Here is a 16,592-nt window from a genome sequence, read left to right as displayed (position 1 = left end):
GTTTATACTCAGTTATTCTTATATCAATATTATTATTTTTTTTTAGCTTAAATAGCACTTTTCCTGCCAAGATTGACAATCATTAACACATTTATATGTAGCAATTAGGGATACACTGATAGAGAATATTTGAGCAGATACTGATGGCTGATTTTTAGCGAGCCATATCAGCTGATACCAACCCAATTCCAACATGCAGCCGGGCAGCATGGAAAGCAGCGACTGGCTGGTAAGTCTACTGTGGGGGGAGGGAAGGGCCATGTGGGGGGCAGATTGAGACCCCCCACAGTGAGGGAAGCAGTAGGGTTTGGGCTGGAGCAGGGGCAGGGACTGCCCTGTCAGGGTGAAGCATGGGATAGAGGCATGAGTAGCTTGTACAGGAGACATGGAGAGGGCATGGGGTGGGTGGGTAGGTGTGTACCCCTGGATCTGAGCAGGGTGGGGAGGGGTGGGCTGGGCCAGGCCACAGCAGCACTGGGAGGGGGTTATGTGGAGGACCTGCAGCCACCACAAAATTCACTATAGCCCCCTCCTCCTCCCCCACCGTGCTACCACCACCTACCCCAAGCTCAGCCTGGCCCAGCCCCCACCCCAGCCTCAGCCCACAGACTGCCCCATGCAGATCTGGCGTACATGCCCCCCCAGGGCACGTACAATGGTGGGATCTGACATCCCCTCCCTGAGCCCCTCAGATAAGCCACTTGCGGCTCTGTCCCCTCCCCACCCCACCCCAACTGTGCAGCTCTTACCCCTGCTCCTACCCCAGCCCCACTCCCTCCCTCACCACAGGGGTCTCAATCTGTCCCCCACCATGCCCCTTCCCTCCCCTCTCACCATTTTCCCCACAACCAGCCAGACCCAGATGCTCTGCATGCTGCCAGGCTGTGCTCCTCACCACTTGCATGCTCCACTGCAGCTGAGCCCATGCACAGGGTATTTACCAGTGGCATTATCAGCCACATCAACCTAAAAAAGCTGATTTCCAATACAGTTAATTTTTCTCATATCAGTCCCAATCCAATATGGGACCAATGTATCAATGCACCTCTAGTAGCAATCGCATCCAAATTAAAACTTCATTTTACTAACGAAGGCAAGCTCTTTCTAGTCTCCTCAGAGTATACTCTCTTTATTAGGCTTGTGCAAAGTGGCTACAATTCGCTTTAGATTGGCCAGTTTGGGGGACAGTGATTCAATTCGGTGATTTGAATCACTGTCCTGAATCGATTGGGAGATTCAGCTGCTCTTGAATCTCTGAATCAGCTAGGCCCATCCCCCCAGCCCGGCAATGGCTGCCCTGACCGCCCAAGCTCCCAGCATTTATTTAAAGAAAGCCCCGACTCAGTGGGTGCTGTCGGGCAGGGGGCAGTGATCCCTGCTGCCCCTCACTGCCCCACGCTGCAGGGGGGCTCTGCCAGAGAACCCCAATCCTTCCCCTGTCTCAACACTGCCCCCGCCCTGGTGGTTGTCCCACCTGCCGCGGCTCCAGCCCTTTAAGAAAAAAGTCTACTGCATTTGCTTTGTCTAGAAAAAATAGTTATCTTAAATGACGTTAATAGGTTAGGTACAAAATACCTTTGGTAAATGCATACTGTATCTTATCGCATTTTCCATTTGTTTCCAGGTATTTATTTATTCTTTTCAACTAAATTTGTTCTATAATCTTGCATGCAACTAAAGTCAAGTTAATGCCTAGATTTTTTTTAAAACACTTCTTAAATAAAAGGTGCAACGTTTGCTATTCTCCAGTCATGCGATACAACCACCATTTACTTACATTTATTAAGAAGTCTTTGCTACTGGACTTGGGCTTCCATGTGTCAGTTCTTTCAGAATTCTGAGGTAGAAATAATAGATTCTCCCCAATTTAAGCATGTTAGCATATTCAAGTTTTGCTTCCACCTTGAATATGGTAATATACATTTCCATATCACTATTTTCATTGGCCATCCTGCCTTAGTGCCCATATTTAACAACAATGTTTTACTGAATATCTAAGGCAACGTATATATTTAGTTTTGGGTCATGCATACATTTTCTTTAATGTATGCCTGTCCTCATTGCACAATGGCCTTGCTTTTTCCCTTGATCTTTCTGCTCATCTATGCAGCTGAAGAACATTTTGTAATTTGTTTTGGTATCCTGTGCAGAAGTCTAGCATTTTTTCTCTTTGTCCCTACATTTTCTGACCCTTACGACAGCTTTCTAGCATTTTTTCTCCAAAGCTTATCAGTCCTTTTTTCATTCCTTGTAAATCCTCTAACTCAGTGATAGGCAAACCCCTGGCATGGGTGCCAGAGCATGGCACAAAGGCATTTTGATTGGCACATGTGCCTTGGGGTAGATTGTGGGGAAGGGCATGCAGCCACAAGGACTGGACCCCTTGCAGCTCCCCCGCTATCTGCTCCTGGCATACCAACATCTTACGAGTCAAGGTTGTAGGTGTTTTTGGCACTTTGCCCAAAAACACCGCCAACCCTTGCTCTAACTATTCCCAATACATTTTTTGAAGTGGTCATTCATGAAGCCTTTTCTGCACATTTTTAACAGTAGCTAGGGACACAAGCTCCGAAATGATATTTGCACCTTTGATTTAAAGACAAATTGCCAACTTCCTTCACAAGGGCGACGCGTAGGGGGTGCATGTGCACCCCCTGCATGTGGCAGTGCACCCTCTGCAAAAAGGCACCGCTGACAAGGTTGGCAGCACCTGCTGGCAGCCACCACTTGCCACAACCACCAGTGGTGCTGGCGGCATCTGCAGGCAGTCCACGATTGCCCCTGGCTGCCACTGGCAGAGCACGTGGGTGGTCGCCAACCCCTGGTCAACACCCCCTGCCCTCCTACCACCCTCCGGCTGACAGTGGCAGAGGCATCTATGGGAGCTCCCCATTCATGACCACCAGGACCCCACTGCTGATGCAGCCATGCCCTACCAGTCGCCGGGGGCACATGCTGTTCATGGTCCTTCACATTCAAGTCCTCAGGTTCTTCAGTCCCTTGGCTTGCCATAAGTTTGTCTGTCCCCCAGCACACTGACACCGGGGAGTGCACTAGACAGTGCACATTAGATTAACTGGAATACTTGATTAACCGGCATCCCCCATTCCCAGGGGATGCCAGATAACAGAGCTTTTACTGTACATACATACGTACATACACACACACACACACAACATATATATAACAGCATATGGCCAAGACAAGATCCTTGTGGTACCAGAGACAGACTCCCTATTTAAATAATGTTTTTAAACTTATTTAATTTCCTTGTAAATCAACATCACACATACCATGTTTCTTTTATACTGCTCTTGTGTCTTAAACCATGTTGTAGGGTAAAGCGCAACATTCTTTACAAAGGTTTATTACATGGTTATTACCTTAAACCAATGACATTTTCAGATCTCATCAAAACAAATATCAAAAGTCAGACAAAAACAATTTTCCATGCACACACTGATTTATTATATTGCCCACCTTTTATTCTTTGTTAAATGAATCCCATATCAGCTGTTCTCATTTTGTCTGGGATCAATATCAGGCTAAGAGGTCTATAATGTTCCAGGTGATCTCATTTACTCCTTTTATACACTGACACAAAAATTAGCTTTATTCCAGAACTTCTCTGGTGTCCAAAACTTATTGAAAAACCAATATCAACAGGCCATTAATATTAACAGCAGCTCTTCAGCCCACTTTTCAAAAACTAAGATGCATGCTGTTCAATTATCCTGCTGGCTACAAAATAGTTAGCTTTAGTATCTGCCTAAAATCTTCCTTAGTAACTACTGGAATAAAATACATCTTACCATTTGATAAGAATATAACCACTAGCTCTTCCCCCAACTACAGAAAAATAGTTATTAAGTACTTCTGTCTTTTTTGCATTATTGAAAACTCAACCATTTTTTTACATTATTAGGGGTTTTTGGTCTTCTGAAAGGTGCAAAGAACAAGGTCTTACATACCCACATCACTCCCACTTCTTGATAGAAAATTGGTGTCAAGCCACTTTTTTCTTACCAGTAATAAAAGTTTAAAAAAAAGTTGTCAAAAGTTCTCCAAAGTCTAGTGGACCCTTGCACTAGCATAGTTAAGGCATGCCTGTCTCTATTACTAATGGCACTCAAAGGATTGACAAAAGGATACCCAGCAGCATAGCCAGCTGACATTGACCTCTTAACTCAGTGGTTCTCAACTTTTGACCCAAAGCACCCCTCCAAAAGTGCCAGTTCTTTGGATTCATTCATTTTTTGACTACAGAAAAAAGAGCAATTCTTCTGCTGCAACACATTCATAAAGACTACAGCAGGTCAGAATGTTTTTTTGACACTATGGATTCCCATTTGAAACTTGAGTTCAATCTTGTGAATCATGTGTAGGTGTATGCACACCTATCAGTACTAACATTGTGCAGCACCCTGTGGCACTCTTAAAACAAATCTCATGGCACCCTAGGGTGGGGTGCTGCAACACCCTGGCTGAGAATCACTTCTCTAGCTGAATTGCACAGTGGACTGGTGGCAGTCTTTGGAACAAGCCCAAAATAGGGCTTGAATTCAAGCTTCTGGAGGCACAGTAAAGCTCCTTAACAGCTCTGCCACCATACCTCCCTATCAGCATCAACACCACACCATTTTCAGGAGAGATATTTATGACCGAGCATATATGCAAATTGACAAATTAAATAATCTTCATAAAACAGAGCTGCCAAATTTTGTGCAGCAGTGTTCTGGTCATGAGCTAGTGATTTCTAATTCAAGCCCCATTTTGCAGCAGTAAGTCAATTTGATGTCATATACTGAGCCATAGCAAACTGCTTACCAATCTCCATTTTCACTTCCAATCTCCCAGGTCTCAGCAGTGCCTCATCAATCAGGTCTGGTCTGTTAGTCATTCCTAAAAACAAAATTGGAAACAAAAAAAAATAAAATCACGAACAGAATGTAAGCTCACTAAGTTTCTACTCAACAACAGAATATCAAACATATTTTGTACAGCTAGAGGGAGAAAATACAGACAAAAAAGACCTCAGCACTTCTGGAGGCCTATGTAACATCACGGTGGGTCTCTGGCAACAGCAGTCAAACTTAACTTTGGATATAAACAGAAGTTCCTTCTCTGCTTGAATTAAAATGTACTGCTCTTATAGCTGAGACTATGGAAGGTTTATCAGCCCCTGCAAATACCATGCATAGGTACAGAGTAGAGGTGTGCAAAGCAGGCAGTATTTGATTCAGATTCAGCCCGATTCTGGGAGAGTGACAATTCGTCGATTTGGGTCACTATCCCAATTCGATTTAGCTGAATCTGAAGATTCAATTCTGATTTGGAGAATCAGCAATTCGGTCATAGACACTGCCTTATACTTTTTTACTACATACCTCGAGGTACCAGGCATGACTCGTGAATGCCGAGATGGTGGGGCGGATGGCATGTCCCACAGGAGCACTGCCCTCCCCATCCCCCCACGTGCTTGGCGGCAGACCCAGAAGCAAACTGGAAGTACTTCTGGTCCACTTCTGGGTCTGTCACTGAGCACACAAGGGACCCTCCTGCGCTCCCATGGGACGCTCCATCTGCCCCACCATCTCAGCGTTCACGAGCCGTACCTGGTACTTTGAGGTATGTAAGAAAACAAAACATATAAAGCTGTGTCTATGGCTGAATCATCAAATGTCTCCGAATCAAATCAAAGGCTTTCGATTCCATTCTGAGAGATTAACAGGTCTCCTGGTTCGATTTGGATTTGGAGATCTGGCCACTTGAATTTCCTCTGAATTGAATCAGTGACCAAAGCTTTGCACAGACCTAGTACAGAACACTGCACTGAAAGGTCACACACTCCACAAAAGCCACATAAAGGCAACACCTTTCTACAAGGTGAAATGGCAGAAAATACAAACATTTATTCAATTTCTCCTGGGGGAAACATGCCCCCTCCAGGAGAAAGATCTTTCAGGTGTCAACATGGAAGATCTCCCTTGTGAGAGAAACTCTCTCCCATGAAAATGAACACTAGTACTCTCCTCTCTCAGCCTGGTCTCAGAGGAGAGAGAAGCAGCAGGACAATGCACTGAGCCTCTTTCCAGACTAAGGACTGCCCAGTTTGGGAAAGGGGCTGGGGTCTTTCCCCTACTGCTCCCCTTCTTTTCTGGACTGGTCTGGGAGGGGAGCAGCTGCTGCTGCTGTCCCCTCATTCTTTCCAAAACCAAGGACTGCAAGCTGGGAGGCTCATGGAGGTTCTTCCCAAGCTTGGCTCCCAGCCCCATCAGTTTCCCTTTGCCAGCCACGTCACCCAGGTGGGCAGCAGGGATAGTGATTTCAAAGCTGGTGGGATCAGAAACCAGCCTCTGCAAGCCTGCTTCTCCATGCCTCCAGCTTCACGCTGCCATTCCTGCTGCCCGCTTCGGCAATGCACAATACAATTTAAAAGCCTGCAGTGCTGGGAACTGGAGCCAGGGAAGCCTTCCCCAGGGCAATGGGGCAATGCTTCCTACGCTTCCCCAAAACAAGGACTTCCTAGTCTGAGGAGTGGGCTGGGGGCTCTGCCCCACTGCATCTTCTAAACTGGTTTGATAGGGAAGTGGAACAGAGGGAAAGACTCCCGATGCATTCCCTAAATCTGCATGCACCAGGGCCAGGGATGCATAGGAAGCCTTTTACCCATGCCTCCACTTCTCCCTCCTGGTAAGAGGGGAATTTTACAACTTCCATTAGAGCTGGTGAGAAAAGGTACACTTTCACTGCCTGCAGACATGGGGGGGGAAAAAAGAAATATGCTTTACTTTAAATTTGGTGCGCTCCCTCGCTGAGCCCAGCACATGCCCAGAAGAGACAGTGCTTTAGTTGGATGTGGCTCTACAACACCTGTATAAAGTAGGTGCATTGAATCAGCTGTTAGATAAAAGCACCAAAAACCCCCACTGAAGCGCCTGATCTATACAGATGCTGCAGAGTTGGGTCTACGTAACATGCTGTTCCTTCCGGTAAAGTGTTTCTTTTTTTTCTTCCATGTCTGCAAAGCAGGCCTAGTGACCTACATTTCCAAATCAAGGATGAAATGCTGTTCTTCCGCTACTGAAAGCTTCCTTAGCATACCACTTAATCTCCAAAACAAACCTTTAAACATCCAGGTCTCATGTCTCTTACACACCCTGCTCTTTTACAAATTGGCATCAAACTTGATATTTTCATACCAATGACCAGGATGTTATTCAGCTGCTCCACGCCATCAATTTTAGACAAGAGCTGGTTAACAACAGTATCATGGACTCCAGTGCTGCCTGCCATGCTCCCCCTCTGCTTGCAGATGGCATCAATCTCATCAAAGATTATGATGTGCAGACCACTGTTTGCTCCAAGCTATTGGAAAGACAAAAAAAAAGCAGTGCTAAAATCTGATAATTCATTCCTAAAAAGACTCCAGCTAAACAGTGAATGTGCTACCTTGAGTTCCTGCTACTCAAATGGGGACATTTCATCAGTGAGCAGCATGTGGTCAGCAGATCTCTTAGGTCTACTTCTTATCCTACCAGAACAAAACATTCTAGGGGCCTGTCTGAACTAGGATTTAAGTAGTGTTATTAACTACACCTTAGCCAGCATGTGCTGACACATACATTTCAAGACTAGGTGAGGCTGCCCCTAACATAATTGAGCTAATTTAGGCTTAACTTGGCCATGTGAGGAGGGGCTAGTCACAGTGTATGCTATATCTACATCAGGCTTTTAAAATGTTATAGGACATGCTAGTTAATGAGAGAGAAACATGTCTAGACAATGCCCAGAATACCAGAAGCCCTTTAAGAGCAGCATACATTTTTTTGCCACTTGGCTTCTCCTAATATACTTCCATATTTCTAAAAAGGCACAACTGTCATCTTGGTTTGCTCATATCACAAAAGCATCATAAACTTGCACTTTTAAGATTGCAGATGCTAGATATAGATATGATCTCATATTCTGCACAAAGAGTGGGACTACAACCCTCCCTGGAGCTGCTTATGTGTAAATACCTCAGTCAGTATATATTCTGTAGTAAGAACAAAAAGTCAAAAGTTATTTTGATGGCTTAAATGCAGATAGGTAACCTGTATATTTTTATGAGCAAAAATAATATTTTGATAGAGTCTGCTCTCCTGGATTGAGCATTTATTTAGATACAAAAATCAAATGCTTACCAAAAGAAGACTACCATTTTAAAACCTTCTACATATTACAGCTTGAGCTATAAAGCAAAACTCAGGTTCAAAAGATGTCACTAGCAGAAATGTATACAAACTTTATTACAGTCTATAATTGTGCTGGGAAGAGATTCAAAGCTTGACCAATTGTAACTGTATTCTGGAGTTTTAGCCATGATTACAAGATGCATGCCATAATTGGCTCAGCAACTGGCTGACCTACACACAACCTGATAGCATTTCTTTGTTTGCCTGTAGCATAACAATTTTTAAAGTGCTGACATAATAAATCTCCCCCCCCCCACGAAAAAACAAAAAAACCCCAAAAAACCCAACACCCCCCCGCCCCCAATCACAACCTAGGAATGCTCTAGGTATCAATTTTTCTTGCAGGTGAGGCCACCAGATAAACCTCATTCAAAAGAAAATCAGAGCCCCATGACTACCTAGTGCTGCAGGCAGCGTAATCACTCTCTGCCTTCCCCTGATACTGCCTGCACAGAGCAGAGGGGGACAGAGGACTAGAGAAGGTAAACAGCATTGATCAGAGGGATAGCTGATGGAAATGGAAAAGACAGGGTCCTCAAGAGGCCTGGAAGCAAGCTCTCATTGTGGGGGAAGAGAGGCCCAGAGGGAGGCAGACCAAGAGGGGTGGAGGTGGGAGAGATTAATAAATTTTAAGGCTAGAGGGACCATTAGGATGCTCTGGATGCTCTGGTCTGACCTCTTGTGTAAAAGGTTACAGAATTTTTGTCTGAACCACAGACATGTTTTAGAAAAACACCTGGGGGGGGGGGGGAAGAGGAGGGACAGGAAGGTGCAGGATGGCATGGGTGCCAAGGTATATAGTTGACAGCCCAAGAGGTCGTAAGTTCAAGGCCAAAGCACAAGCATTCTTGGTATTTAGCAAAATTCACAGATTTTGTTGGAATCTGATGTACTGTACCTTGTCACAAGGATGTGAGAAAGGAAAGAAATGGACCGAGTAGAGGTTAGGGCATTAGTTATGAGCTTGAGACTGTTTTACTTAAGAAACTGCCTCTCCTTCTCCCATATTAATAGTGCTGTTGTCTGTCAGGAGGGACACTGGAGTTGGATCCTCCTTGCCATGAAAGAGGGAGGCTAGCTGACTATTATCAGCATGGGCTTGCTCTTACCATGGAATTTGCTCTTGGCTCTTCAATTAAAACTAGCCTTAATCTGATGACCTTCCAAGGACCACTGCAAAACGTGTGCATTTGGGAGGGGCTTTAGACAACTGAGTTCAAGATCCTGAGGAAAGGAAGGAAGGAGAGCAGCTGAGTACAGACCCTGGACTACAGAAACACAGACTTCAACTTATTCCAGGAACTCATGGGCAGAATCCCCTGGGGGAACAGTCTGAAGGGGAGAGGAGCCCAGGACAGTTGGTTGTACTGTAACGAAACCTTACTGAGGGCACAGGAACAAACCATCCTGATTTGCAGGAAGATGAGCAATATGGCAGAAGACCAACTTGGAAAAACAACTAGGGAGGAGTATAAGAATATTGCTCAGGAATGCAAGAATGAAGTCAGGAAGGCCAGAGCATAGTTGGAACTGCAGCTAGCAGGGGACATGAAGGGTAACAAGAAGGGTTTCTACAAGTATGTCAGCAACAAGAGGAGGATCAGGGATGATTGGAGAAAAGGGCAAATATAGTGCCCATGTTTAAGAAAGGGAGGAAGGAGAATCCAGGGAACTATAGACCAGTCAGCCTCACCTCAGCTCCTGGAAAAATCATGGAGCAGGTCCTCAGGGAATCAGTTTCTACGCACTTGTAGGTGAAGGCGATTAGGAACAGTCAGCATGGACTCACTAAGGGCAAGTCATGCCTAATCAACCTGACTGTCTTCTATGATGATGACTGGCTCTGTGGATGTGGGTTGAACAGTGGATGTGATATAGCTTGGCTTCAGCAAGGCTTTTGATACAGTCTCCCACAACACGAGTTCACATGCAAGCTAAGGAAATATAGGCTGGATGAACAGACTGTAAAGTGGACAAAAACCTGGCTGGACTGATACTCAGAGGATCAGGCTCAATTCTAGCTGGCAGCCAGTATCAAGTGGAGTGCCCTAAGGGTTGGTCATGGGGCTGGTTTTGTTCAATATTTTCATCACTGATCTGGAAGATGAGATGGGGTGCAACCTCAGCAAGTTCACAGATGACACCAAGCTGCAGGAGTAGTAGGACTAGGATTCAGAGAGACCTCAACAAACTAGAGGACTGAACCAAAATAAATCTCATGAGGTTCAATAAGGCTGGACTCTGCACTTGTCACTTAGGACAAAACAATCCTATGTACCACTACAGGCTGGGGACCAACTGCCTAAGCAGCAGCTTTGCAGGACCAGGGGTTACAGTGGACCAGAAGCTGAATATAAACCAACAATGTGCACTTGTTGCCAACAAGGCTGAAGGCATACCAGGTTGCATTAATAAGAGCATGGCCAGCAGATCAAGTGAAGTGATTGTGTGACTATTAGACACTGGCAAGGCCACATCTGGAGTACTGTGTTCAGTTTTGGACCCTCCACTACAGAAAGGATGGGGACAAATTGGGGAGAGTCCAGCAGAGGACAATGAAAATGGTGAGGGGGCTAGGGCATGTGACTTGAGGAGAGGCTGAGGAAACTGGGTTTATTTAGTCTGGAGAAGAGAAGACTGAGGGGGAGATTTAATAGCAGCCTTTAACCATCTGAAGGGGGGGGGGGGTCCAAAGAGGGTGGAGTGAGACTGTTTTCAGTGGTGCCAGATAACAGAACAAGGAGCAATGGTCTCAAGTTGCAGCAAGGGAAATTTAGGTTAGATATTAAGAAAAATTCTCACAAGGAGGGTAGTGAAGTGTTGGACCATGTTACCCAGAGAGGTTGTGGAGACTCCATCCTAGGAAGTTTTTAAGGCCTAGCTAGACAAAGCCTTGGCTGGGGTGATCTAGTTGGGGATGGTCCTACTTGAGCAGGGGGTTGGACTAGATGACCTTCTGAGGTCACTGCCAACCCTAATTTTCCAACTCTATGATCCCATTTATTTAACAAATTGCCAGTGATGGAGAACCCACTATGACTCTTGGTATATTGTTCTAATGGTAAAAAGAAACTGTCCCTTTTCCACATCATTTTCTCTTCCCTCTGGTTCCAGCTGCCATATCTTATCTGAGACTGAAAAGCTTCCGTTGTCACCCTTTAAAAGCTTCTTTGATAATTAGCCTAAGCTCCTCAGGACTCATTAGGCATGTTTTTCAAGCCTTTCACCATCTTTGGGCCTCTGCTCTGGTTCCTCTTCAGTTTACTAGCCTCCTCCTTGAACCACAGGCACCAGACGTGGACCTTATTTCAGCAGTGTTTAAGTCATTGCTTTGGAGTGGTAGTGGTGAGAAGTTGGGACCCAGACAGGGGAAATTGATGGACAGACATGCAGAAGCTCTAACCCAGAATTGGGGGGGAATGAAAATTGGTAAGAGAAAACAGTGTGCAGGAAAGACGAAGCTTGGAAGAGGAAACACAGGGCCCCAGATATGGGGGAGGGAAGAGGCACACAGACAGCTTTCATAATATATGTAGAGAGGACAGAACATCTACCATGGGTGGGTGGAAGAGGCTGCAACAAGTCCCCCTAGACTAGAGAGGACAATGGACAATGGCATATAGGGAGCTTGTGGAAGAATACAAGCAGGCCCCAGTGTCTACAATGCATTCATCCTACAGAAGTGTGCAACTCTCAGGAGTATCATGCTACATCTTCCAAAGCATGTTTTCAAATACAAGCAATAGAAGGATCATTCACTTCAGGACTCAAAGCCTAACCAGGTATGACTGGGAAAAAACACAGTACAGAATACTTGTTCAGCACAGACTTACGTTGTCATGCAGTTTTTCTCCTCTCCAAAATTCTTCCTCAAAAAGAATTTTGTTTCCTGTGTCTGCTGTCCACAATGTGAACACTGTGCGAATACACTGTCACCTTGGCAATCTTCCCCAGGCACAAGTCATTACAATACTGACCTTTCCAAGACCTTCCTAATCTCACAACCTGTCATCAGGACAAGCTCCCCCAGCCAATCTAGGGTCTATTTCATCAGGTGTGTTACCTCAAAGGAGTAGTAGTCCACAGATGTTACTTTTATTACAAGAGCAGGAGGGAAGGAGCTCTGTGGAGATGGACCAGCTCTAATTAACACACTTCCCAGAACCGCACAGCTGAAATTGAGCAACAAGCCTCTTAAAGTGCAAATTCTTACCACGTTTCATTAAAAAGTATGTCTAGAAACACTGGATCTAGAAAATCTTTTCTGTATAAGAGGCTATTTGCTACCATCTACCATAAAAGGCTGTACTAAATTTGGCTGAGGAGCATCACAGGTACAGCACTTTCCTAGTAGCAGGTACAAACAACCAAGAGCCACCTAACAGCTTATTCCTTCTGCTCAGCACATAAGAAACAGTATTTTGACCTTTAATTTTCAGATGGCTAGAAAAAAGGCCTAACCTTTAGTACTGACTGCATCTTTAACCACCATAGAGAAATATTAATTTACACCCTTGTCCCCAACACTACCACTGGCGGGGGGGGGAAAAAAAATCACTGTACCTAACCTAGTTTTGCAATATTGTTTCTACTTGCTAGTTTGTTTTAAGCAATGATAATTAACGACAGACTGAGATATCCTATAATCCTGGGACCAAGGAAATGTGAATTTTAGGCATTTAAGCTTATCCCACACTTATGCCTTTATCTTGTGCCTGCTGAAGTCAGGGGTAAAACTCCTACCGACTTCAATGGCAGAGGATTAGAAGCCTGAGGGTAACATTTAGCACCCATTTCCTTGCTCACATCCTATTCTGAGCAGCTGCCACACTCTATAATGCAAAACAGTCAGAGAAAACGTCATCCAAAAGTAGCATAAAAAAAGGCTCGTAAAACACTTTGAAATGCTCCCAGGTTCACAAGGACACTGCCAATCAAGGGATCAACAGCTTCTTTTCTCTAAACAAGCACTTCTATTCTACTTGGAACTCCTCTACTGGACAACGGCAACGTAGTTGTAGCTGTCTCTTCACCGCCCCCCCGATCATTTGGCCTAAAAGATGACGACATAAGTTACGGCAGCTGATAAGGGAAACTGCTATACCTTTAGCACAGAGAAGAAGCCTGAAAATAATTAGCCTGGAGATTACATTATTTTGCTAACAGAGAAAACTACTGCCCTGCTGTCATAATGATTCAGTGGGTAAGTGTGACCACAGATGGATCAGTGAATCGCAATAAATGCTCAAGACAATAAATTTCTAATTCTAAACCTCCTCTTTAGTTATTCTTCACATGCATGTATGTTGACAGTGATATTTATTCTTGCATTACCCTCCTTTGTTCCTCTTCTGCATCAGCGAAGAGCTTGCGGATGTTGGCCTCTGACTCGCCTACGTATTTGTTAAGGATTTCTGGACCATTGACCACTTTTGGTTCTCTGGCATTCAGCATCTTGCCAATCTGTCTTGCCATGAGTGTTTTACCACAGCCTGGTGGTCCATATAACAGGATACCTTTCACATGCTTGCAACCTAAAACAGAAACAAGCTTATTAAATTAGAGGCAAACTGAAAGATATAAACAAATGTACCAGTGACTAGGGAATCGCCACACCCACTCCAGTGTGTTCTACATGGGTCCTGTAACAAATGTGTTTTTGACCCAGTATAATATATCTCATCAATAAAATGGAACTGGGAGTATAGAACCATCAGCCTAGATCAAACCCATGCTACTGTTTTCAGAAGAAGCAAAAACCCTACGGCAGAGGTTCCCAACCACTGGGCCGTGGCCAGGTACCAGGCATTGAGGGGTTGGCTGCTGGGTCATGACAACTCAGACCCCCGTCTGTCCACCCGGACAAGAGGCTTCTGCAGCTGGCAGTCACATAAAAGGTTAAAGCTGGGCACTGGGGCAGCCTCAGAAGGGATGCAGCAGGCTCTGTGTGCCCAGTCCCACTCCCACCAGTCAGCAGTATAAGAGAGGTTGGGAACCACTACCCTGCAGTACCAATACCCAGCATAATCTTTCTGTCATGAAGGTTTGACTTTAAAAAACTTAACAGACAACTTAGAACATGAATCATTAATTTATATACATCTCAAATTCTGGTTAGTGACAATGTGACAACTCTGGAGAGCTATATAAATTTCCAAAGCCCCTTCTAAAATTTTGCCAAATTCTTGGCCTGAACAATATACCATGGCAATTTGGGAAGATCCAGGATCGTGCAAGGTAGTGCAGCAACACCCGCTCCGGCAGTCTGAAAGGTGTGCAATGAGCTCTCTTAGCTCACCAGCATGTCAGTGTAGCATCCGCCCAAGTTCTACCTGTGCTAATCTGCTCTGAGCCCACCAGCTAGTTGGCACAGACTCAGGTGAGAGCCCCTGCTTTTATACAGCTCTGAAGCCCAAGGGGTGAATGCTCCCACTCTGCCCTCTCTTCCTCCCCAGCCGACTGAATTCAGTGGTAAGGGAAAAGATGGGATGAGAGCCTGGTCCAACTAGCTGCTGAGCTCAAAGCTCTGGCAGGAGCTATTCCGACACGCTAATGAACTCAGAGCTAACTGCACACCCACCACACTGCCAAAGGGAGGTGAGACCAAGCTACCACTCCCTCTCCTCATCCTCAGGGAATTGTATTTGCATGGTAATGATTTCCACAGCTTAATTATGCATTAGCTGAAAAATATCACATCAGTCCTAGTCAAGTTTGCAGAGGAACAAGCCAGTTGTGCCAAGCAAATGTAGATCACTACGTAGGATCAACTCATTTAAACAAGTCCCACTTCAATACAATTAAACGCAAAATCAAACTTCTTTTACTGATGATTCTCTCACCCCCATAAAAAAGTCAGTGCTTTCACATTCTTGCTATACTCAGCAAGCAGGTCTCCAGGACATATTGCTGAAGGAGGAAAAAACCCGAAGGACCTAACCTTCCCATGATGAAGCAAGCTCCTGCAAGGTCCTATATGATGAATGAATTAGACTGACAAGCCTAGAACAATCTATAAACAGGAAAACTCTTTTGCATGGTTGATTTGAGCTCAGGAATTCCTATGCAAACAGGTAGGGAGATTCACTAGACTCAGTTCTATTTTATTCCGCTGCACCCAGACAATCCCACATACATTCTGGACAGGGGGACAGAGAAAGGATGGAAGCCCTAATTGTTGGAATCTACCTTCAATAAAATGAAGTAATTTGCTTTGGATTTCCAGTGGCAAATTAAGATGCCAAAGGTGTGTAGGGTACAGGTGGGGGGGAGGGGGAGAAGGGGGAAAACAGGAGAGACTTGAACCTGTTTAAGAGCTATGCTCGTCTCCCAGTAGATTAGATCAGATCAGTCTAAGAAGCCTGGATGTTTAATTGTTTGGTGAAGAAAAAAAACATTACTCGCTGGAACCAGCTTAGTGTCAGATGTTGCTCACTTCGTAAATCATCTCTATTTTTAGAGATTAGAATCCTCTTATCAAATATTGGACTTTCTGTATTAGTCCTGTTTTACATAATTATGTAACGTCTGAATTAAAACTCTTGCAGTGTTCGATTTACCGGTTTAATAGAGGAAAAAAAGGTAATGGTCTTAAGGCCTGGAACCCAAAGACAGGTTCAGCTTCTAGAACCATGGGTATGAGCAGAGTGAGCTTGAGCAAGTCAAATGGCCAGGAGTTTAGATGCAGATAACAATACGTTCCCCTCCTGCTCTTTGTTTGGTCTGAGTTACATTTCAAATTCTTCAGGAGACAGTATTTCACGCTACATATAGCACCTAACACAATAGGACTTTTGCATTCATACTTGTAATGGTAGCAACGTATGTTAAAGTACGTAAAAATCTATAATGGTAAAGAAGCCAGTTAATTTTACTCTTTGCCCTATTACTAAGCAATTTCATCTCTCTTATAACAACATACTATTATTACACTGCTGTTTCATTTCCCTGCTCCTCTGGCACTATGATGGATACTTAAACATGTTAATTTCAATTTGAATAACTATACTTTGCAAGGTATTCTGACATGTATGTTTCTCCACTTCCCTTTCTCTTACACCTCTCTGATGTTCGCACATTATGAATGCACAAACATTTAATAAAACAACAAGTATACTGTTTCAATGGAGCAACACTAGCAATGCTTAGAATTTTGCCTTGTAAAGTATTCTGAAACTAAGTGAAACATTGCCTAACACAGCAAAGCTGACATTTTCTGCTGAGAAAACAATGAAAGCTTTACCACAAGAAAGGTATTATTAGAGAGACCTGTGTGAAAGAATTTGTTAGTCAACTTTCAAGCATCCCAAAGTCAAAAACAAAAACAAAATAATGGCAGTAAAGACCAATTTTACA

General features: G+C 44.4%; 1 protein-coding gene across 2 annotated transcripts in view; it reads right to left on the bottom strand.

Annotated features, from left to right (window-relative positions):
- NSF (N-ethylmaleimide sensitive factor, vesicle fusing ATPase) overlaps positions 1–16,592 on the bottom strand; it is a 116,142-nt gene that overhangs the window by 37,833 nt on the left and 61,717 nt on the right. For both annotated transcript variants that reach the window (XM_019554256.1, XM_019554254.1), the window contains exons 9-11: positions 13,572–13,771; positions 7,203–7,368; positions 4,828–4,902 (exon numbers count right to left, since the gene is read on the bottom strand). In XM_019554256.1, the coding sequence (XP_019409801.1) occupies positions 4,828–4,902; positions 7,203–7,368; positions 13,572–13,771 (441 nt within the window). The remainder of the gene's footprint in view (positions 1–4,827; positions 4,903–7,202; positions 7,369–13,571; positions 13,772–16,592) is intronic.

The sequence above is a fragment of the Crocodylus porosus genome, unplaced genomic scaffold, assembly GCF_001723895.1.
Source record: "Crocodylus porosus isolate Cpor-Errol unplaced genomic scaffold, CroPor_comp1, whole genome shotgun sequence".
Lineage (NCBI taxonomy): Eukaryota > Metazoa > Chordata > Crocodylia > Crocodylidae > Crocodylus > Crocodylus porosus.
Note: the sequence above shows the minus strand (reverse complement) of the source record. Positions and strands in the feature narration are given on the sequence as shown.